Here is a 25,104-nt window from a genome sequence, read left to right on the forward strand (position 1 = left end):
ACTGACACTGCGCTTGTCACATTATGCTCAAGTTGCTTCTCTTGTCATAACGGCAAAGCAATCTGGTGCGTGTAACCGGATCCTGTTTGAATGCAGGGAAATGAATGAAACATGTGACAAGGTGTGATTAGGTATTCGCCAATCTCGCTGGGTGTTTGTTGACAGATGGGTCTTTTGTCAGAGTAATTTGTTCAACAGAACAACCAAGCAGATAATTACCTGTTTCTTTTGTGGCTATTAGGCCCATTGTTGTGTTGGGGGGGACATCCTAATAGTGAATATTCATCACACATTAGGGCAACCGAATGGAAGCTGGCCTGAGGCAACATGTTTTTCTTCTTATTTTCTAATAATGCTTGTTTTGTAACACGCTGGCCTTGTTCGATCCACCTTCTGTGCCTACTACTTTATGTTATTATAACGTATGTGCGAATTTGCATGTCATTTCAAACAGAGCGCAGTTTTGATTTTATTTCCAAAAAGAGAGGTTTTTTTTAATCTGGTCTTGATAAGCTTCAAGTTTTTATTGAAATTTTATTTGTCCTTTCACTCTATGGCCGCATGTAGTCGCAGATTAGACCCCCGCCCATTCATCCGGGATGCAAATAAACATGATAGGGCATTAAGAGGCTTGAGCGGAAAGGGGTGTGACGAAGGTGTTGTGTTTCAACTCAAACCACCTGGCGAGGAGACACTTAAGGCGCGCAGGTTCAGCGTGCTGGCGCATTACAGAGACACCAGTCGCTCAGAGAAGTCCAAAACACCTTAATGATTTCACCATAAACAGTTTTGCAGGACTCGTAGACTTTTTTTTTTAACCCTCTCCTCTGAGCGATGGAAAATAGGATTCGACCCCTTGGTCTGACCGATCATACCTCCGGCCCGCTCGGTAGCCTGCCGGTACCCCCTTCCCTTCTGCGTCCTCCGCCTCTCTTCCTCCAGGCTTGCAACCCCACGCTGGAGAGGGGATACCCCCGAACCCCGAAGTGTGCCAGGTGCAGGAACCACGGCGTGGTCTCTGCGCTCAAAGGCCACAAGCGGTTTTGTCGCTGGAGAGACTGCGTGTGCGCAAAGTGCACACTGATTGCAGAGAGGCAGCGGGTGATGGCCGCGCAGGTGGCGTTGAGGAGGCAGCAGGCTCAGGAAGAGAGCGAGGCCCGGGATCTTCGGCTCTTGTACCCCTGCACTGGGATCGGAGGGGAAGCGGGGATCCCTCAGAGATCGTCCATTAGCGCCGGGGTACCCGTATCTGCCAGCAGTACTCCTGCAGCTCCCTGTTTCGATGTTTTTGGGAGTGAGAATCAGAAAGACGGTGAGTTGAAATGTGAGACTGTATACTTTGTCTTCATAACTATTTTAATACACAACAATGTTCTTCTTTTTGGTTCCTCTGCAGCTTTGGTGAACTTTGATTACCCCGTGCGCATTTAATTTAAAAGCTGTTGTCCCTTTTCTTTCACCCTTAGTTACAGTTTCAGAGGACAAATTACGCAAATACAACTTTTACAACGGATTCATGGGCCGACCCCTGTTTGCACCCCATTCTCCACGGCTGCCCTCTCCAAGTGACAAGAAAGAGCTGTCTTCCAGCAAGGACAGCGGCGGAAGTCAATCCCCTGCGATGGATCACCGCTCAGACCACACAGAGAGCCCGCAGAGGTCACTTCCCTCCTCGGATCCAGAGTCGGGGAGCGAGTCGGAGAAGCCCAATGAGTATCTGAGCCCGGACCGTGACCCCACCGACATCATGGCTAAGATCTTCCCCCATCAGAAACGGGACACTCTGGAGTCTATGGTGAGAACGTGCAAAGGTGACATTGTCAAATCCATTGAGCTGGCGTTGAACTCCAAAGAGAACAAAATTGACGCTGACAGCGCGCGCAGGCCTTCTGCGGGACTGCCCGGAGGGCTCGGTGCTCTGGGGGCCAAGTCTGCTTTCTCCCCGCTGCACATACCCGCGTCCCCAGGGGGAGACAGCCTGTACGGCCTCAGCCCTCGCCTGGGCGTCAGCCCCCTGCGGCTGGCCTATCCCTCCGCTAACGGCGGCATGGCAGGCTTCATGTCTCCATACATGACATCAGGACTGATGCCAGTGTTCCCACTGCGTCCACCCTTGGACTCTTATTCCCTCCCCGGCATGATCCGAGACCTGTCTTACATCCAAAGCAAGGAGTCTCTATGCAATGCAGGCCTGTACACACGGCTAAACAGCGAGACCAAATAAAAAAGGGACACATGGAAATAAATAATAATAATAAAAAAAGTTAACTGTAGCTTTTAAATAACCGCTTTTCAAGTGCCTCGAACCACAATGGTGTACTAAAATCTGACGACTTAATGCTTTTTTTCTTAATGTAAATTTTGCAGATTGTTTATTATGAAGAGTTATCTTTTCTCGTTTTACACATTTTGTATTCATTTCGTGCAGATATATAAAATGATGAAGTGAGTCTTTTGTCGATGTGTTTTTTGTTTGTATTTTAGCGGATAAAAAAAGAAAAGGGAAAAACAACTGCATGTGTAGCACTCAAAACTAACAAAAACCGGACTTTGTCCCACGATAAGTCTTCTGTTTCTTTCTCTTCCTTTTTTTTTTTTTTTTTAAACACTAGGAGGGGAGGAAGGAAATCTACTATCTTTTTTTTTCCTGTTTCGTTTCACACATTTTAGTTCAGGCTTATTTAAGTGCAGTAGTCGTAAATATGTTATATGTGAAAGTGACCTTGGTGATGTCTGTGCTTGTGAAGGAGCTCCAGCTGACTACAAAAGATGTCTGCTGGCTCTCTTAAAAAAGGCTACACTTAAATAAAGTGCTTCAACTTTATACTCCCATTTCTAAAATGTAAATAAAGCCGTAAGTGCAGGAAATCTTAATCAAATTCGTCCTCTTTTTCGCCTCAGCTGCCGTTCTCCCCTGCGATTGGTCGGTGGATGATCACACGAACCTTAAACTAGAAACCAATAGAAAGCCTCAGAAGCGCCACGAGACCGCGTGTTTCAGGAAGTCGGGACACGGCAGTTTGAGATGCTGGCGGTGCAGTGTTTGAAACAGCCTTGAGCGGGATTTTATGAGGCAGGAGGCGCTGACATGCGTGTCTACATTATTGTCGCTGCTGTGTTTTGGTGTGGTTATGTGGACTCGCGGAAAGTAAGAGGAATATCCTCGTCCTGTAAGTCCATTCTTCCCTTTGGCAGCTACCTAGCTGGAAGCTAAAATATATACAGAAACAGCTACATGGTGCTGAAGCTTTGGCAGCTCCTGGTTTCAGACGCAGGCAGCACGTTACAAGCTGTGATAACGGAGTACACAGCATAATAATGGTACACAACATGAGTGTGTAGTAGCAACACAACACAAACCTGCTGTTTTACCCTCCCCAGAGGATCCGTGCTAAGACACTATAAGCGCTCACACTGATGCACAATGTTTGGCTACAATTCTGGTTGCACCTCAGAGCCAGCAGCGATTACAAAAGTGGGCGTTTGCTTTTATTTTGTAACAGATAAAAGGTTCTACAGGGAGAGGAAGTCGTTTCTGTGCATAGATGGGTCGAGAATGATCCCATTTGAGCAGGTGAACGACGATTACTGCGACTGTGAAGATGGCTCAGATGAACCAGGTAAAAGGTTAATCAGTGGGGCCAGCGGGCCTCTGTCTGTCAGTATGTCTGGTCACTGTGACTCTGTTGGAAAATCAGTGTTTTACTTTAAAGACTTTTGAAGTTTTCTGCGCTCAGATCAGCTGCATGTGTTTTGGGGGGCAAAACACATGCAGCTGATCTGCACAAAGCAGACGCCGATTTTAAAAGTGCATGCGTTTACATCCTGGGAAGTGTGAGGGGAAAAACTGTACACAACAAAAACAGACTGTCAATACCGAAGACATGCACTGCGTGGACAAAACAATAAACCATGTAAACAAGAAGCCATGAGAACAAGAACCCCCACCAAGGCAGCTCACTCTCTGGGAAGTATTTACTTTGTATTTTGTACATATTCATATTGTTTTCTTTGTTATTTTTAAACATATTTCTAGAAGTCTGTAGTTAAGTAAAAGCAAGTGCAAAGTGCAGGCTTTTGTTGTTTGCCCTGCTGAAACCCATTTTAATATGCTTAGCGCAATTTTGATTGCAATACTTTTTAAAAATGTATATGCCCACAGGACGTGTGCAGCCTTTATGCCATTGTTTAGTGAAATTTGTTGAATAATAAATATCAAGTGTCAAAAGCCTCCCCCCTCCCCCCTAAAAAAATAAAAATTATACATTGTAATGTAGTCAAATTGTTATGTATTTAATGATTACAATCTACATAATTACAATCTATTATTGTGATGTAAATGGAAAAGTAAGAATAAATTAATTCAGCTAAAGTCAAATAGCATCTCTTGGCAACATGTTTTTGTCAGTCTGAAAACGTATTGTTATTTTAAATAGCTTTATATAGCATTATTATCACTTCACCTGCAGATTAATCTACTAACCTTTGAAGGAGAGGTCAGAGATCAAATGTGACATTATATTTTAAATTGTTAAATCCTACTTTATATGCCGACAACACCCAGCACTCTTGAAGAATCATAGTTTGTAGGTTATATATTTTTCTTCTTTCAGTTTTCGACCAATAAATCATTAAATTGATCTTGAAGACTTTGGTGGACGTAAACCAAGTTTTAATAGATTGTTAACATGACCCTGCCCTACACAGCTACAAAGTTTTTTCAGAATTATCTCAAAACTTTTCAAGCTATCGTGATATGCAAACTCTACCATACCCTCCTTAGCAAACATAGTTACTGGATATTTTGCAGGGTTTAAATATTAACAGATAGATGGCATTTTCTCTTGTGTAGCATAAACGGGAAAAGACAGAGGAGACACATCCCCGATTTCATTATGCAGTTGTGGCTTTTATCGTTATGCTTTAAATCAAAGTCACACATCATTTACAGTTTGTATGTGGGGCACAGGGCTGCGGCTAACCTCTGCCAACACTAACCAGATTTTGAAATTTTAAAAAGACACACACACAAAATAATGATTAAAAACAAAAAAAAAAAACCCATCAAGAATACAAATAAATGTTTAAAAGTTTGAATTTTTAGAAACAGTAATCAGGTGCAGTGGCTAATGTCTTTGCAAGCGTTGTGAACAGTTTAAGGTAAATTCATTTGTTTCTGCACATGCAGTGCTGACCAGTTTTCCTTGCTCCATGTAGGCACTTCAGCCTGTCCTCATGGCCGATTCTACTGCACCAATCTGGGTTTTCGCCCGCACTACATCCCATCATCCAGAGTCAATGATGGCATCTGTGGTAAGGCTGTGGTTTAATATTGTGTCTTACTGTCGGCTGGTAGCCGCCTTTTCTGTTTGGATGTCAGCAGGGCAACTTGCGGTCCTGGAAATCCCCGCTGAGTGGAAACTACTGCAGAGGCGGGTTGAGTAACTTGGCAGGTATTCATAGATTAAAGCCTACAGCCGTCATAGAGCACAGGGAACATTGTCCTATCACAGATACTGTATATCAGTATTAATGTATCTGTTGTTTGGTTATGAAGATATGTTAATAGTTTTATTTTCACATGTTGGACATATTATAGCTGAGGAGAATAAAGCCTGACTGATTTATTGTCAGGCTGATATTCTCTATTTGTCGTTGATCACTTTAGGCATTTAAAATAGATGATGAATGAAAATTAAAACAGTAAAGAACAGATGGGAGAAACGCCCTTCAGGCATGTTATGAATGTTGATGTTACATAGTTTATCCACCAGAGGGCACTGTGCAACTTTAGCATGCCTCAGACACAAACACTATGCTGAGGGGGAAACAGGTAAGTACATAACTGAACAAAACAAACAGCGAAATCTCGTTATGTTTTTATATGTCTGAAAGAAAAAAAATTGGAATATCGGATTTTCATATCACAAAATATCGGTCTCAAAAACACGGTCGAGCTGTGAATACAACAGATAAATGTTGGCAACCTCCATCATTAAATTCCTCTTATTTACTGATACATGGCTGATGTTAGTGAGTTTGGGTGATATATCAGTGTTACAGAAGGTCATCTACTAATAAGAAGGTTAGTGGTTTGATCCCTGGCTGCTCCAGTCTGCATGTCAAAGTGTCCTTGGGCAAGTTGCTCTCTGATGTGTTGTTAGAAAGGACATCTCTCTATTAGTCTGTTTACCATCCAGCTGTGGTCTTCCACTTACCTGACTGTTGGTCCCTGGTGGGTTTGGGCTGAAGTCTGTCCAATTTGAAAAATCATAGATAGACTTTTTTTTAACTCCCTAAAACTTAGCATTGTTATTGGCACCAAAGTAATGGTAAATGGCCTGTATGTGTATAGCGCTTTACTAGTCCCTAAGGACCCCAAAGCGCTTTACACATCCAGTCATCCACACATTCACACACTCGTGATAGCAAGCTACGTTGTAGCCACAGCCACCCTGGGGCGCACTGACAGAGGCGTGGTTGCCGGACACTGGCGCCACCGGGCCCTCTGACCACCACCAGTAGGCAACGGGTGAAGTGTCTTGCCCAAGGACACAACGACTGAGACTGACCAAGCCGGGTCTCGAACCGGCAACCTTCCGATTACAAGGCGAACTCCCAACTCTTGAGCCACGAGAGAGATATGAGTTATCTCTCAAGTTTTTTTTCTACGTCTCTTTGTGTATTTTGTTAATGCAATAGCATCACAACCACGTAATCATAAACACGCTGTCAGGTCTTCATCAAAATAACTTAAAGTCCTGATTTTACCGAGTAAAAACTTGTTGTTTACTTTCCCTCTTGTGCATTTTGCAGACACGGGCAGGAATTTATGTTTTGCTCGATGTGCAGATGCTGGCATGTGGATATACGCACTCTCAGTCTTTTTTGTAGCCCAAACAAACGATGTAGCTTCAACAAACAGAACATGGCTGCCTTCACACAAATGCAGATGCGTCCATACAGTCACTTCCCTCGCTCAGCTTTCCTTGAAAAACATCCTGCTTCTATTATTCTCAAGGCTTTCTTCCATTCTTTCTTGCCACATGCGCTGCCTAATCAGGTAGTTTTTCAGCCTCCCTTTCTTTTCCACTTTTGTTCTCCAGTAGCTCGCCACTTTGGATAAATTCAATACATTCTGCTGCTGACATCTCTGCTCTGTCACCAGCTCGTTCTGCAGCAGTAGCAATAGACGGCATGTAACCATCGCAGGAAATAAATCTGAAGGAATGAAGCATGATAGAGCGGCAGGAGAATATTTCCCAAAGCCACCCTCACCCTTCCTCTTTCCTTTTATTCTGCTCCCACTTGTCTTCTTCTCATACCTTCTCTGCTTTGAATGGAGCCACTTAATAGCTAATTCATCATCGCTTTTCCTCTTTGACTGGTTGTTCAGAGACATTCATTGGCTTCCCTTTTTGGACTGTAATGCTCTCTTTCGATGGGTCACCAATGGGGTTCTGGATAATTGAGAGATTTCACACTGTGCCCACTCTCTTGGGTGAAACATCAGAGAAAGAGCCAGATCTGAGCACTTACAAAACACCATGCAGCTGATGTTATAAGTGGCTGAAATCAAGAGACCTTCTTCGAGGCGCAGAGAGATGTCACGCAGACCTAAAGATTTAATCTTCAACTTTAAGGACGAAGATTTCCTGGGTAGCTCAACATGAAAGAGAATATACATTTGTCAGCATAATTAATTAAATTTTAATCGTGTGGCTTCTCGTGATTAAATACACACGATGCTGTAAATGTGTGCTCGACCAGAAGAACACAAAGCAAACGCCAGGAAAGCGCTCCCTAAATCATCGCTTGATGACCTGCCTGCTTATGCCAATCACAGCTGTTCCCTGCACCGCACAGCACGAGCTTTCCCAAATGCACTTGACCGCAGTGATATACTGTAGATAAAAGGCCATTACTGCAAAGCAACACAACTGTCATATTCAACTGCCTCAAAACACAACACAAGCTGCAGAATGATGGAAACCGAGAAAAACATTGCAACAGCTGCTAATGTGAATCATCCGGCTTCAGCTCAGACGTCGATACTTTATTATTATTATTACTGTCATTAAACAGAAATGTTTTGTTTTATGCAGTATGTTGAAGTTTTAAAGGATAATCTGATAGAGCACGACTGATATGGGATTTTTAAAAAGCGCACCGATATTTGGTGATTTAAAAATCCGATATTTTGATGCACTGGTTAATTTTTTTTTTCTTTCACACACAATAAATGTAACAATATAATTACACATAACAATAGCACATTGTTATATGTAGCGATATTCCGTTGCACTGCTCGTCTTTGCTGGGATCGTCTGATTGTTTTTGGTCTTGCCTATAGAAAAGTTCCGGAGGTGCCCTCTTGTGGATAAGCTATGCAACTGCAACCCTTGTAACATTGTTGAAGGGCATTTCTTCTTTACTTTTTAAATCCGAATTTTGTGTCAAATGCTGATGCTTATATAAAGGCAAAGAGCTAATATTGACTCGTGATATTGCGTTGTCTGACACTCTGGGAGATACACTTCTTTGAGTTAGTGGTGGCAAAAACCTGCAATCCTCAAGGCACCACATGGGGCTGTATCCAAAATGAAGTCACTCTTGAAACAGTCTCATGTTAAAATAGGCAACTGTACTTAAGCAAGAAAGAAAAATCATATTTACATGCTGGTAGAAAAAAAGTTTTGCTCCATAAACATAATCTACACCCAATTGAAGTCGCTGAACTTGACCTTTCAACCACATTTATGGTGCTGGTGCTTTTTGGAGCTCTATTACTGGAGTTGTCTGAGCTATATTATCCAATAACATGCATTGCTGTGTCGTTAATTGAACTGACAGCCTATCCAAGATGTCTGTGCTTCAGCAAGTGAAATTCTATTTTATTTTTATGTTGCTTAGCAGTGTCTGCGCTGCACCCATACACTGAGCTGATGCACTTTTCTAACCAGCGTTTTCAGCCATGGTCACTTCTGGTTCCAAAAAACCCCCCAACAGCTTTAAACCTGAGCTTCACAAAGCGCTGTCAGATGTCACAGTGGATACATCACCATGGTTTCTAGCCTTAGTGCTGTGCTAAGCTACAGTACTGTGCAGAAGTCTTCTGTCCTCCAGTATGTACAGAAGAGGTCAATTGAATAATTGGTATAATAGTGAGTGTTTGTCTGTAAAACTTAGTGCAGGCTCTGTTATGGGCTGTATTTCAGCCAGTTTTGTTGGGGATCAAAATCGATGGTATTATGAACACAGAAAAGTATCATCAGATGTTGATTCACTGTGCAATACCATCTGAACAAGTCAGCTTCATATTTGAGCATGACAACGATCCCAAACGTGCTGCCAATGCAGTAAAACGAGTCATGGATTGGCCTCCCCAGAGTCTGGAGCTCAACATTATTGAAGAAGAGTGGGATCAGAAAACAGAATAAACAGCAGCCAACATCCAACGAGCTTTGAATGTCCTTTAAGAGGTCTAGAGAACTATTCCTGAAGACTACTTAAAGAAATTCCAAGAAAGCTGCTAAAGACGGTTCAGGTTGTGTTAAAGATGCCGTCGAAGTTTCTCTTGACTCACTACAAGAATTCATTGGCTTAAAGTTTCAGCTCAGTTTTCCTGTAGCATATTTGTGTTTATTGTTTGTTATCGTTTTAATGAAAAAAACTGTATTATATGTGGGAAAGCAAAATATTGCTTTTGCAGAAAGCATCTTGTATTTTTTTTGTTGTGTATGAGTTTAAAAAACAAACAAACTTTGATCTGTTGTGTAGTAATTGAGTGAGACATTGTAAACATCTCCGTTCTGACAATGTGGTATGCTTTTCCTGTTTTGGTCTGTGTGCATTGGATTGGTTTCTCCTGTGTGTCTTTGCCAGATTGCTGCGATGCTTCCGATGAATACAACAGCCACACTCGCTGCCAGAACACTTGCTGGTCAGTCGATTCAAAATTGAGATTCGGTATTTATGTATTAACACGTGTGCAGTTTGACTCGAAATATGTCGCCAGACGCCAGAGGGTCCAGTTATTTAAAAACAAATATTCAAATGTGAAAAGATATTCATGCGGTCTGATATAAAACAGATCTTTGAGGGGAATTCACCATCATCTGAATAGAAAGCTGCTTATCATAGCAGCAGTATGATGGACTCTGCAGTGAATCGGTTACTGTGCCACCAGGGGGCATGGTGTCACTGTGATTTAAAAACTCAGGGCTGTGTGTGCATCACAAAATTGTATTGAAGAGTTCATCTGTTAAATGCAAATGTGACTCACGACCTTCTTGCAAATTTTTCCTCCTCCTCCTTTTTGCTTTAAACTGCTCCCACCACCGAGAGACTTTTTTGTTCCTGGGAGATAATTTAGATAAGTTATAAATTACACGGCGCAAAGGTGGAAGGTCCCTGAATACAGATGTTTATAAGAATTCATTTTCCTGCCGCGATGTATTTATCATGTTTTTCTGAGCTGAGCTGCAAAGATGGACGATGCTGCGGCGCAGAAACGCAGCCCGCTGTGTATATGTCGCTAACCCACTGCTTTTGTTGACAGTCCTCTATTATTTCATTCACCGCGCCATTCGTCTCGAAGCCGCGTACAAGCAGAGTGTATCTCATTATGTTTTCACAAGGTCCGCACTCATATTGTGTTTGCCAGGCTTCAGAAACAATTTAGCTGAGCCGCGGAGCATCGGCCCCCATCTTATTTACTCTTCTATTTTCCCATTTGGATTCCTGCTGCATCGCAGGCCCTTAAAAATTGGATTGCGCCATCTCGGTGACCATAACAGGAGTGGCTGGCGTTTTCTCAGTAATGATGGGACTGTGCTTCCTCTCTTTCTCTCGCTCGCCTTTCCTCCAGGAATCTAGGACAGAGAGAGAGGGCGTACGTGGAGGGCCAGATGAGGACCTTGGATGAAGGTTTGCGACTCAAGCAGCAGCTGATTGAGGAGGGAGTGCTGCTCTGGAGGGAGAAACAGGTAAAAAAAAATTCTTGTAGAAGTTCCAGCTATTATACGGCATGTGTTTGAAAACCACCCGAAAAGTAGATCAGTTCGTGTTCACACTGGAACTAAGTCGTCGTCTAAGCACGGCCTCTACGTCAGGAGAAAACTTGGAGAACTTTTGTGATTTCGAGTTTAGAGGTTACAAAACTATTACAGAACTGATTAACAGGTTTGAAGCAGTCTTCCTCAAAGCAAAGAGTTAAATTAGTGATACAGCAGGGTAACATTACACTGAGTTGGTTTCTCTCACCTGTCTAGTTCAGCATCAAAGTGGAATTGGAGAATCACCTGTTAACCTAACATGCATGTCTTTGGACTGCTGGAGTGATTGGAGGGAAATTGCACATGCACACAAGAAGGCCCCCAGCTGGTGGCTTCAGCACCACCGTGAGTCTACAGGGTCCAATAGGGGGTCTATGACCCTCATAGGGCTTAAAATCTGCGACTCTCCACCAGTTGTTCTTAAAACTGAAGAAGCTTCTTGGATGAGAGGTGAAACATCTTCAAGGAAACTTAAACAAGAGTAGACACTTTTCTTTTCAAGCTCCATAGATTATGATGACCTGGATGACTGAGAACCTTCAGACGAGTCTAGAGACACATTTGTAAAGCTTTGAACCAACAGCTGGCTAAGATGAATGTGGTGGCTCTAATAAGAAAAGCTAGTGGATTATATCGTACAGGAAAGCAGTTCTGGTTAGGGGACTAAAGGTAAATGTACAGTGCTTGTAGTTAGGATATAAAGACACTTGGTTAACTGTTGTTCTGCGTGTGCTGCCATACAGTGGCTTCTACAGCGTTTTTTAACTAACAGTTGACGGAAAGGTTAATTTGCTTTCATATATGCTGCGCTCAGAGCATTGCTATTGAGCAGTGAGCAGCTTGTGATGCCGTTTTGATCATACATGTTCGCAGCACCTGCTGCTACAGGCGTCTGTTGTGCTCCCAGCACCAGTTTCCAGCACCAGCCTTAGCCTGCTGTGCAGGTACTTTTTGCCTTATCACAGTAAGAAGCTCGCTGCTTCCTAGCTGTCAAAAAAAAAAAGCCCTGCTATTTTCCTCCCTCCATTATGTTACTTGGATCGTGTCGTTTTAGTTGATCAATTCATGTCATTTCCTGCTGAGTGGCCTCCAGTTTTAGCACAAGAGACATCACTGTGCTATATAATGCGTCACGTCTCAGATTCGAATTCTAGTTCGTACTGTTATTTGTAACCCATAAACATCATCAAACTCTGCTCCTGCCACCTTACTTTGCATTTTATTGTGTCTCTTAAGGAATTCAGCTGTGACTATACTTCATTTGCCGTCGCTTTAAAGCAGTAAGGAGTAAATGGCTGGGTGTAAATCAGCACCAGTAAACAAGTACGTGAGCAATCAGGCCTTTTTTTTCTCTCTTTTTGACTCCTTTGCAGAACTTGGGGTCGAGCAGCGACTGCTTTACCGTTTTTCCTCTCCATTTGCACATTTACTTCAGCGAGCACTGAGCCAATTTAGAGACGGACTCCTGGAGTTTGGTGCAAATTATATGGTAAATTTGGCAGCTGCGGATCTCCGAGGACGCTTCAGTGGTCTCATTACTTAATGCATTAGTGGCCTTTAGAAACTACAAGTTACTTTCCAACACTGCAGCACCTACAGCTTTAAGTGTATTAGCGATTGAAATGGCAGCAACTGAGTGTTGTTCATCATCATTATTTGGATTTTGGACTCTTTGTTGATGCAGCACATTTACACTGTTCTGACTTTTTTCAGGGCTGCTATGAATCCTTGTTATTTCCTGCCCTGATTATTCATTTCGAAGGTATCTTGAAGGATACAGCTGTTTAAATCTTGCAGTGCTTATAAAAGATGTCAGGGAAAGAAAAGAGAAAGAAACCACTTGTTTACAGCACAGATTTGTCTGAAGGCCACTTTTTATCACACTCACATGTGCGAGCTCACACATGTCTGATTTGCCAGCTGGTGATCCCTGGGTTTTTACCCTGCACTCTGCTCTATTTTCCTTTCTTTTCCTCCCCCCCCCCTCTCCGTGTTCTTTTCGGTGGCAGCTGATTGGCAGATCGAGGCTGAAGTGTCACCCAGCCCTCCTAGCCCTGCCGCACTTTGCGATCCTCTTTTCTCAGCGTGTCTCTGTTGATATGGCAGGGTTACCTCCGGGGCCTCGTGTTGGAAACCTTACACAATGACTCAAAAATGAACCCTTCCTGTGGTTCAAGAGGAAACTGTTAAAGAAAACACTTGCGATCAAACTTTAACCAAAAAAAAAAAATCAAATTAGAAGCTGAGCGTGGCGTTGTAGCCTCACGTGCCACAGAACAAGCAGAAATGGGAATGCTGCTGTTAATTGAATACAAATTGGTATTCAATAAAACTCATTTCACGATGTTTGCTGTTTATTGGCCCACTCTTAAAAGTACATGTTAAAGCAGGAAATGAAGTGCAGCGTCAGCCGTTCCTTATCCTCAGAATCACTTTTCTCTACTTTTTTTGTTTTTAATTCTTTGAAGAATTTGCAACAGCGAGAAGCTTTATATTAGTTTCTGGTGTTTTCTACTTCTTTTCTTACACAATGGAAGAACTTTTTGCATGTTATGGGTGTTTTTTCCACAAGTAAATATGTTCTTGTACTCCTCATAATGGCGCCCATAAATCACCGCTGCAAGCTGAAGGTGTCTAAGCAAGCAGCATGGCCTAGAAAGGTAGTCATCCCTAGCTGAACCTCGCAGAATCCATCACTGCATTATGAGAGTCTCTGAGGACAGATTGGAAGGCAGAGTTGACACACACACACGTGCACACACACATGCACGCGAACAAGGAGCTGCTGCTCTTTCATATTAATTGGTCCATTACAGAGAGTGATGATAGGTTACGCTTGGTTGTCAAAAGCTGTCGTATTTGGTGCGACAGCAACACCTCCTGATGCAAGTGATTTAAATAGTCCATTGTGCAGGCCCGGCTGCTGCGGTACAAGTTCTTGTAAATACACGGTGTTGGTTGGTTCTCTTCCGGAGCTAGACGAGGAAACGGAAAGAGAGAACAGGGAAATTCTCGTGCTTCTGTTTGTCTGTCAGTTTATCTCTCAATAATAGTCTCTGTGCTTTGTTTATCATTAAGAATGTTATTATAATGATGTTAGCATATGTCTGCGTGTAGCCTGTGGCCTCCTTAACTGGTGGGCCAATATCAGTGAAACTTTGCATGATCATAGTCACATGAATAGTGATTATTAACATTTATATGTTTTCAAAAAGATTTATTACAAATCCCAGTTCTTTTGATTTATGCATTCATCACCTGCCTGCAAATACAATGTTAGGTTAGTGCGTTTGTTTCATGTGCGACTGTCAACATATACTTCCAAAACATGTATCAGCTAAATATGGGATGAAGAACTTTACAAAGTGCCACGAGTCTGCTAGTGTCTATAATCACAGTGTACACAGGAATGAAATGGTTTTGAGTGCTAAACATCAACATCCACACATGCTTGCTTCAACAGTGCTAACATGCTGCTATCAAGCAGGTGGGAGGTTTTCTTATGGACATACAGCAGCTGCTCTGACATTAACCACTGGTTTGTGAAATCCTATTTCGATGCCTCGATAGAATTTGAGTTCTAACACGTCACACTATAATTAGCTATAGAGAGCAAAAGGGCTATATGTACTATATGTATTTCATTATTAAAGCTTTTAAGATGGTTGACTCAAATGCCCTCAAGTGGCCATTCAATGAACTGCGGTTTTTGGCATTTCTGCGTTGGCTTCGTTTTACTGCTCTGGAGGTTTATAATTGTATTTTCCATGCTACCATTAAAGGACTAAGCACGAAAAATGGATGGTGTTGGCATTCTCATTAGTTCTGTAGGTATTTGAAATGCTGAGCAAAATAAAACTTTGATTCGATGATGCTGCTAGATATGCATCGGTGGATCATCAACATTATTACAACTTATTCATGCTCACTCTGTGGTTGACGTTCAAGTCCGTGTCAAATTTGATTCCAACGCATCTGTTAGTTGCTGAAACATTTCACCTTAAACTGCAACTGTTGGCTCCATGCACCAAAAAGTTGAGTCTGTTCATCTGGACGTAGCGTTTTCAGTGGGAGAGTGGTTGAGTTAAACAGAAACAGCCTGTTTCCAAAATGTTTAGAGTCGATATCTGGAAACATTGTATAATAAAGTAATGAGCCAACCAAACGACAGAGAAATTAACATTACTTAAGAAACGGTCTCTGTTTTTTAAAAAGTGTGGCAGTACTGTGTAGGTTGTCCCAATCTGTAACAACAGTACAAGCCTAATACGAAATGTTGTAATGTCGCTTTACTTTTCTGGGCTTGTTTCTGTGCGTTGTCTTTCTGCAGCCACTATCCAATACTTAAGACTTATTAAACTGAACAATAGCCAAATTTATGAACATCACATATGAACGCTAATGTTCTTTGGGCTAGTGCAGCTTGCATGAAAGTTATATTTCCAAAGGACGTTGATTAAAAAACCCCCACAGTTAGATTCAAGATTGTAATCAATCAGATTTAAGACCAAACTGTTGCTGCTATCTTGCATGCTGACTGTAAGGTATAGTTATAAATAGCTATAAATTTGACAAAGTTGGCCATGTTTTTTCTATTTTTTGTTTTCATTTCATCTCATTAGGCCCAGCTCAGAGAGCTCCAGCAGGTGGCAGAAGACCTGCAGGTCAAGTTGGAGGAACACAGGAGGAAAAAACACGAAGCCGACCGACTCAAAGAGCAAACATTAAAGGCACTGGAAGCAGGGAACGGTGGTAAGAATCGTGCCATTTTTAATCGGAGTCATTTAAATCTATTTGCTCCTTTCACCAAATTGCTTCAGTTTGTGGACAGTAGTTAGGCAATTTTAGCAGCTGCAGGGCAACTTTCATTTCATTTCAGCTGGATCTTGCATTGAGCAAAAGTAAATTGGCCTGAGAACCTCAGCTCACATGGTCAGGATAACAAATGGCAGAAGATAGGGAGGAGCTGGAAGGGTTAAATACAGATGCCTGTGTCGTTGAAATAAGCGGACTGGGAGAGGATTGCTGAGCAACAGCATATTGCATTTCCCCCAGCTCTCTTTTTAGGTTCCACAAGCCTTCGGAGAGAAGTTGCTTATGACTCACTGGAAAATTCCCTTATCACTGCAAGCACAAGCTGGCTCGGCATTTAAATGACGTTCAGACTTGTGTATGTGAACGTACTGAAAGTAGTGAGGCTGGATGGGAAACGGGCTCAGTCGTTTTTAGCTCTGTAGTCCACGTGGATTTAGAATCATTAAGTCTGTGTTGGGAAGGCAGGGCATGGAGACCGTTTGGGTTAAGTTCGCTTAATTTTAGATTTAGTTTTAGATTTCTAGCTTGTTGCAGCACAGATATTAAAACAGTCCTTCATGTTATGCCTCATAACACACAGAAATAGGATTTATTAATGTTTTAAACTTCTGTCTTATTCTTTGCTCATCCATATATCAAACAGCACACACCTAGATATTGTATAGTGCTGGTAATTGATTCTGCCTTGTGTGTTCAAAATAAAAGTTCTGATTGCAATAAAGGTCATTTGACTTTGGAGCTTCTCAGAGCACACATCCATCATGGCTCCCAAGGTGTGCAAGCTGACCTTTGCTAGTCGTCACCCCCCCCACGTGTTCCCTGCGCCATCATCATTCACTTCCGTTACTGCTCATCTTCAAGTTTTTGCAACCATCAGTTTTCATTTCTGTGGTCGTGTTGGCAGGTGTTGTCTATGTTTTGTCGTCCATCTGGGGTCTTATTTTGCAGTTTTAATAAATGTGTGAGTTCATGTGTGTGTATGGCTTCTTCAAAGTTCCAGTCTTTGTCCTGCTTATGACATTACTTGTTGGTGAATGTTCATTTATCTGCTAACAATAGGAGCTGAAAAATGTATTGATGTGACGGTGTATCTTATTGACTTTTTTTCTCTTTCGCTGTGGTGTGAATTCACTGCTGCCAAATCCGGATATCTTTATTTAAAGATTGCAGGTGCTCTAGATGGATTCCCACAGCAGTTAAACTCCTTGAATCACTGCATTATGACTCATTGAGGTGGTGCTTATTAAATGAATGAGTGTAAGTGAACAGAAGTTAAACAACTCGGGCTAAAGAAGAAGGAACTCATGGAGGACAGTTAGGACAATGCATGCAACCAGCTCTATTTTCTCCTTTTTTAGAGGCATTTTTCAGATGTTGTAGCGACGTACTGCAGGATTACTGTATCGCAGTATAATTGTTATTATTATGGAATATCATGATAGTATTTGTATAATGAGTTAAGGCCTTTAAACACCGGATATGTAAATTCTGTAAATTCTTAATGCAGACGGTCACACCAACTATGTAATTCACATGACAAATTTGCGACATTTATTCTTCCGAACCAAGCTCGCTTTTTACAACTGATCAGATCTGGATAAACAGATCTGACCAGTCAAAGGACTAGCTCATCATCGCTTGGTGCAGACTTCATTTCTTTCACAGAGGGTTTCTTGAAGACAAATTTTTGCAAAAAATACAACATTTTGGCATGTATATATGTTACACAACAAGTTTGGATCTGAAAAATCCAGAATTTCCTGTCATGTTTTTCCAACAGGCTCCGTGTGTGATGGCCTTCACTTTGTAATTTGCACTACTGATCTATAACTTGATGGCTATGATTTGGCTAAAACATAATTTCAGGAACCACCTGCCTTTAAAAACAACAACAAAACAAACAAACAAACTCTAGGATGTAATTTAAGGGTCACCAGTTTCACTCCAGTTTCAAATTAAATCATTATTACTCATTGTTTTGTTTTTACAATTGTTACTTTTACAAACACATTTTCATTACATAGGGTTAATCTCAGGTCTACAGGAAAATTGCAAAGCATAATGAACTAAATTACCACATTTTCTTTTATGTCACTGTAACTCTGCAGCATGTTTGTCAATAGTGTCACAGTTGTGAAATAATAATTAAGAAAGCCTCTTCAGTTAGTTATCTTAATTATGCATTTGAGTCGCAAGAAACAGTCGATAAAACAATTGCCTTAAACGACCTTTTAACGTTGTACTCGTGAGGACACGCATTGAGTTACAAACAAATATAGAAACATCACAACGAGACAGACACTTTTTTTCCACGAATATCTCGTCTTTCCATTTCTGACCTGTCAGTCGCATGAGTCAAAATAAGAATGAAAAGCCAGAAGAACAACCAGCTGAGCCTGCAAAGTAGAACTTAACAGTCTCTCCCTTTACAGCGCCTGTCGCTCAAACGTGTCTCCAGGGCTTCACGCGCAGTTATTGAGAAGTTTTAAAGGGCCAGGTTATTTGTACCCTCAAAGAAAATTAGTTTCTTGTGGCACATTGTGTGCGATACAGTGAAAGAAATATTGCAGGACTTTTTGCGGGTCTCAGACGTGACAGGACAACATTCTAAGTCGTATTGATTTCGATATGTGTGGCATATAGTTCATGCGTTTATTAGATTCTAAACAAGCACCATGCATTTGCCATTTTCCTTCTTTTAAATTATCAAGTTAGTTTGTTAAGGAACTAAAACTCAATCAATGAGTCCAACCTTCACATATGTCCCATTTTTATTAGGAATATGCTTGTTCATAGACACAGCTGGGTTACTCAGTGCTCTTCTTTTAGCAAAGCAGTGGGCTTGATTTTCCTTTTTTTTCCCATTTTGCCGAGCATGTTGGGAAATCAGGAGTAAATCCTCACTGAATAGCAAAGACTTTGTTATTCCCAGCTAATGAGAAAGGACGCTGATCGTGTGCGGTTGTTTTCTTTCCGTCTTAATGGCATCCATGATAAGCCTTGGGTTCACGTCGAGGTCTCCTCCCTGTTTAATGATGTTTGCTTGATATTAACTCCATCATATAGAGGCACAGTGTACGACTCGTGCTAGTTTTTCTCTTTTACTGTACATCCAGTAATGCAAAGCTACGCAGACTTGAAGTTCATCCATAGTTTGAGGGGATTTCCTCAAGTTCATTGGTAATCCAATGGTTGACCTGATTTCTCTAGCAGACCGCTTTGCAAACCACTTCCATTCTGCTCGTGTGCAGTTGTGGATGGCCTGTAGCATGAATACAGAGATTGCAGAATGCCAAGGCGGCCAAATAGGCTTAGTTTGCTGTCGTTATAGCACACCACACACATTTTCCACATGTAATTCAAAGAGTTCATCAAAGGCTGGTTATATTTAAAAAGTACACTCATACATTTTGGTTGTAAACAGTAAAACTCCAAATGGGGAAAATATTCTGGACCACGCAGTTCAACCCACTTCATAATTATATTGAAACAGAGTCGACTCAGATGTTTGATGTGTAGGCGTACCTGAATACATTAGTTGCTAAATACATCTTAAAAAAAAAATACACATAATGTGTTCAACAAGCGTAGCTATTTTTTACAGCGATTTGTACAGCTGCCATGAACATAAGGATGACCCAAACTTTTGTGACATGGATAATTTTAATAATCACTTTATCTAACAGTTATTTCTTCTGTTTATTTAACTTTTTTTTTTTTTTTTAATTCAACCAGTTCAATGTCGTTTTGTTTTTTCAAAATTGCTCTTCCACGTTTCGTCAATCTGGAGCAACGAAAGTGATCTTTGTAAGAGGCAAACATCCAAAGTTACTTACAGTTTTGCATCTTATAACTAAAATAGAGTGTTAGGATTGTTTTCAGAGAAGTTAGGATGATGTAAATGTGGAATTTAAAAAAAAAGTTTGCTGCTTTATCCAAAATATTATCGCCTCTACCATATCTGCTTAACATGAACATAGTATGCAGTGTTGGGAAGGTTACTTTTAAAATGTATTCCACGACAGATTACAGAATACATGCCCCAAAATGTATTCTGTAACGTATTCCGTTACGTTACTCAATGAGAGTAACGTATTCTGAATACTTTGGATTACTTAATATATTATCATGCTTTTTACAACTACATGAATGTACTATTGCTGTGTGATTTATTACTATTACTAAATGGATACTCGCCATACCAATACCAGCTAGATTTTTTAAATCCTAACATAAAATGAGTAACAGTAGGGTGGACATTAGGTAAGGCAGCACTTTTTGCAGTGATCTCGTATAGAAAACTATTCCGCGCGTATATAAAACATGTCCGCAGCTCCGAACCATAATAAAGGGACCTCTGGCTAATAAGTCGGGTTCGTAGCCGAAAAATAGCTTTACTTGTCTTTGCTAGCGAGAGACAGAGAGAGGCGTTGAAAGGCTGCTCCAACGGAGCTTATAGTTTCGGAGGAAAACACGAACACGGTGTACAGTCGAGTCTTAATAGCTTACTTACAACTGGGCTACACTGCCCATGAGGCTACATTCTTTAGGGCTATGCCTGCAACACTCTGCCTTCATATTAAATCATTTTTTGAATAATAATTTTAAAAAATATTTCTTCATGTCATTATGCGGGCCGCAAGTAGAGGTGACATGGGCTGCGAGATTGAGACAAAGAGCCTCTTAACACGTGTTTTGTTTGGGTTTCCACCAGCGTGGAATTACCAAAAATAGAGAGGGTATAGCCTAACATATGAAACAGGAAAAGGCCGCCGTGTAATCCATTTATTTCAACAAAGTAACTGTATTCTGAATACCACCTTTTTAAACAGTAACTGTAACGGAATACAGTTACTCATATTTTGTATTTTAAATACGTAACGGCGGTACATTACTCCCCAACACTGATAGTAGAACATACTAATATAGAGCATAGTATGTGTGTGATACAAGCTTATTGTCTTTATTCCTGAAGGCATCAAATAAAGATGGGATTCAGTATCCTTTATTTAATTTCTTTTAAGTGGACTTTGACTTGCTATGTAAAAGTCTTGAGCCACCCCTCATTTCTTTGTATTTTAATTTCCTGTTATTTTTATTGAAGTTTCCTTGAGAAACAGTTGTTTTGACTTTACGAAGGTCTTTTAAAGCTTTACAGATTTATGAATCACTGAAGGATTAAAAAAGGCACCTAACTCAAGGGATAAACCAGTGTCGTGCAGACATAGCAGACAACTCATCAAAGAACCAAATGTAAATTGTATCTTTGTATCCAAATGTAAACACTTTGTTACCAACATCTCGTCAAAAACCTCATTATTTGTTCACATTTCTTTAGTTGAATTTCTGAAAAATGCAGTAAGTAGTATTAAAAACAGTAAAAAAAAAAACTAATTTTTTTAACAGCATCATTCATAAAGAACTGCTAGCCATAAACTTGGCTTATTGTATGAAGTATGAGGAAATGTAGGACTAGTATTTGCTTGTTAGAATTTTACAAATTTTGGTTTAGATACTGTATTTCCATGTGTGTTTGTACATATTTGAATAAACTGATGTACTCTTTTCCCATTTTCCAAGCAAAATATAAAGAAATTGAGTGTCGCTCAAGAGTTTTGCACAGTACTGTATATGTAAGGAAATCTCTGTATAAAAATTGTTTGAAGGAGAAATAGACTATAAGCCCGTTAGCCATAGATGATTACGCTTCCCTGTCTTTAATGTGCATTCACATGTAAATGCAAATACTAATAGTAGGTTAGAATAGGAAGAGATTAACTGAATCCAACAAAATATGTATTGTTGGAATATATTAATATAGAGAATGTCTGTATCTTTGTATATGAAGGATGTACTAAGCACTTAGAGTGTCTGCTATCTTGCCTCTGAGGATTCGAGTAGTTCCCCTGAGCTAATCTATATGGACCAGATCCAGTCATAAACACTGGCTGTACTATTATATCCTATTCTCTGGAAACCAGGGTCCATTATGAATTCAAAAGGCTACAGGTTCTTGATCTTTATTTCTAATAAAACATGATTTGCACAAAGGAAAATAACAAAAATTCTTGTCTACCTGACTTTAGACTTTATAAAACGTATGTCTTCTTGAAATAATGCAGTAACACGTGTTGCAGCAGGCATTGTCTTCTTGTTCTGAACTCTAACAGAGCGCTTCATATCCCCGCTTATACGTCTCCTCTCCAGATAAGGAAACGCTTGATTGTCCTTGTAGAGCAAAACAAACAGTGTCAAACATAAAAGAGTTCAGAAGGTCCCATAAGGCTTGACATTTTCAGTCAAGCAGCAAAAGCCCAAACTGAAAACAGAGCTTCACTCTGAAATTCCATTAAATTTGATATATTTTTAAAGTATTTTTGTGGTAATTTAGTCCTAAAGCAGGACTGAGTGATGGTAGCTCTGCTAAGCTCTCCACAGAGAATGTAGACTAGTTTTATTCTTTCATCTTTATTAATTGTACCTTGTAATTTAATAGTTGATTTTTCGAGTTACGAATACCCGAGCTTCCTTGCAGCACAATCATTTATCTCATTTGTAAAACCTGCGTGTCATATCAGTTTCAGGTTGTTAAAAAATTTCCTGGAAAAATCACTCACAGCCATGTGGGAACCTTGAAAAGAGTTCTGGGAATAAGCAATTAGCTCAGCAACTGTAATCACAACCTTGATGAATTTATGAGCAAACTCTAATGAGTAAGATATTGATTTTGTACACTGCAACGCTCTCATTGTGCTGCAGTGTTTTTTCATTTTCCCATTCTGATGCTCACCGTTAAACGCACCGTTTAGCTTCAAATATTTATTTTCAGGTTTCTATCAGGATTTCCAGTCTTGTCATCCCATCGATAAAGCAAAAACAAAAAAAAGATTCTACCTGCAGCGTTTGATCTATTTCCATTTCAAAGTTGTTTTTTTTCATACAGAAAACTGTAATTTCCCTTCTTGGAAATCTTGCCTATGGTATATAAAAGACAGGACAATGTGTGTTTTCTTAGCCTTGGAGTGCAACGCGAGCCTACAATAACAAAGCTCTGTGTGGATAACATGGTCTGTAGGCTAGGCGTAGATCTGCAGTCTCCCGCTGATATGTTCCATTTCCCTCTGTTCTCTTTGTGCCTCTCTTTTATTTTACGAGTGTGCCGTGATATTGCCCGAGCAACATGGGTGGATGACTGATGGTGTCCATTAGTAAACATAGTCCCCTATATGTGCCGTCGGCCTAAAGAGCCAATGTCTTGAACCTCTTTCCCCAATTTTTCTTTTTTTTTTGTTTGTTCTCCCTCCTCCTCTCTCCTCTTTTATTTTCCCCATTCCTCTCGACTCTTCCTCTTACCTTTTGCCAACCAACCCCCACCCCACCCACCGCCCTCCAATCCCCTGCATCCACTCTATCTTTTTTTCTTCCCCTGCCTTCGTCTCCATCCATCCTCCTTATGGTTGTTTTTCATAGCTATGGCTCTGCAGTAGAGCGAGGGATGAGACCATTTCTCTTGCTCCTTTAGTGCGCTCGCTTTTTTTTTTTTTCTTGCGAGACAGAGCGGCCAGAGGATGGGTTGAGAATGTCAAGCATTAGGTTGGGAATAGAGTGCTGTTCAAACAAAGGAATAAGCCACTAATATGACAGATGCTGTGTGTATTGCAGGAGAATATTAGCAAATCTTGTTTAACTCCCGGGGTTGAATACAGTCAACAAACAGAGGGTGGGGTGACGGGAATCTGGCTTCTCCGTAGACGTTTGCAGCTCCCGGTCATGTTTCGGGTGTCAAGGAGTGGCGTAGGATCTAGCATCTTTTAAAACTTTTAATCCCAGAAACAGCATGCCTTAATAAATATGGATTTATTTTGGCAAAGATGGGTTTGAGAAAAGGGATCATTTTTTAAACCCCCCTGCATCACACACTTAACACAGTTGCTTTACTGTACACTGGGAAGAAATGGTAATTTCAAAATGAGCTTTTCTGTAATTAGTACAGAAAGATAATTGCGGCGGATGTGCAATTAGCATTATGTAAAGTGTTTTTCCCCAGACTTAGGGGCCAATCAGTTTACCCCTCGTACATTCTCTGCTCTGCCGATGACACGGGACATGCTCAGTGCTGAACATAAGAGAACTTCCTCTCCTTTCCACTCGCAGTGAATGCGGATTCACAGAATGAATCGGTTGGGGTCACATGCTCGCTGGAAAAAGGGGGTTGAGGAAGTTTTTGCGTCTCCTTTTCATCTGCCTGTGTACATGAATGGAGAAGAGGGAAATCACTGTCATACCAGCCGTTACAGCACAAAGCCTCCTGATTGCATTCTGGACTCTGCCATGCTTTTTTCTTTTCCTACAGGGAAACCAAATGTTCTTGCACAGCGTGACTGACTCATTGCCTGATTGCCCTCCACACCCCCCCACACCCCATATTTTTTAAATCCAGCTCCATCCTTTTCTTCATTCCTGCCTCTCAGTTTGCATTCAGATGGAAGTGGTTGCTATTTAAACAATCTCATAATTCTACAGTAACACGTGATTTTTTTATTTTATTTTAATTTTAGGTCTCATCAGACATCAGAACAGCTCCGTTACCAGCATTTTCCATTTATTGGACACCAATAAAGATGGCAGGTAAATAACTTGTATTCAGACTCTTTTGAGTCCTGTTTTTGTTTTCATGCTCTGGCCAGTGCTGCCCATTCTAGTGAGTCCAGAAACCTGCACTCATATGCGTATGAAGTGTCAGCCTTATAATGCTAACCCCACCCCACCCCCAAGCTAGAACCATATTCTATTAATACTTTGTTGATTACGCAGGCAAAGTTTTGCATAATAAAGATCCACTGATTCAGGTTTTGAAGGCTACCAGTGATGTTTTTATACTGAAATAGTTTTTCCTTGTTGGGTTCTGCTCTTGCCAGGGTGAATGGGCTTTTTGTCGCATTATTTCATTGCTAAGAAATCTAATACTACAAAAAAAAATATTATGTCGTCATCCAGCACTCTGCAGAAGTCTTCAGCCACCCCTTATTTCTTTATATATTGCTTCCAAGGAGCCAGACTTTAATGTAATTTGTTTAAAGTGACCTTGTGCAATATTTCTTCAGGCTTTCTGAAGAGCTATTAAACAGAAGCTTGATATATTCGAATAGTGTGTGGTGTCTCCCTGCGACCTCCCCTGTACACTTAATGATGGGTTTTCACACCTCACGATTTATCAGTAAAGTCGTGGTTT

The 25,104-nt window shown here is 40.9% G+C and overlaps 2 protein-coding genes across 3 annotated transcripts in view; both read left to right on the top strand.

The window, feature by feature from the left end:
* Positions 1-653: 653 nt before the first annotated feature.
* On the top strand, positions 654-2,449 carry LOC102197354 (doublesex- and mab-3-related transcription factor A1). Its single transcript, XM_005750375.1, has 2 exons — positions 654-1,312; positions 1,467-2,449. Exons 1-2 carry the CDS (start codon positions 835-837, stop codon positions 2,222-2,224), a joined length of 1,236 nt encoding a protein of 411 aa, XP_005750432.1. The 5' UTR covers positions 654-834; the 3' UTR covers positions 2,225-2,449.
* A 152-nt stretch (positions 2,450-2,601) lies between these two features.
* The window catches only part of LOC102197824 (glucosidase 2 subunit beta-like), a 161,475-nt gene continuing 138,972 nt past the window's right edge, over positions 2,602-25,104 (top strand). Inside the window, exons 1-7 of one of the 2 annotated variants that reach the window (XM_005750377.2) lie at positions 2,602-3,170; positions 3,504-3,620; positions 5,218-5,313; positions 9,886-9,943; positions 10,871-10,988; positions 15,680-15,809; positions 24,431-24,500. In XM_005750377.2, coding sequence (XP_005750434.1) covers positions 3,089-3,170; positions 3,504-3,620; positions 5,218-5,313; positions 9,886-9,943; positions 10,871-10,988; positions 15,680-15,809; positions 24,431-24,500 — 671 coding nt within the window. In that variant the 5' untranslated portion in view covers positions 2,602-3,088. The other variant, XM_005750379.1, reaches the window with a different exon arrangement.

Source organism: Pundamilia nyererei, unplaced genomic scaffold (assembly GCF_000239375.1).
Source record: "Pundamilia nyererei isolate P.nyererei 1_Seehausen unplaced genomic scaffold, PunNye1.0 scaffold00271, whole genome shotgun sequence".
Lineage (NCBI taxonomy): Eukaryota > Metazoa > Chordata > Actinopteri > Cichliformes > Cichlidae > Pundamilia > Pundamilia nyererei.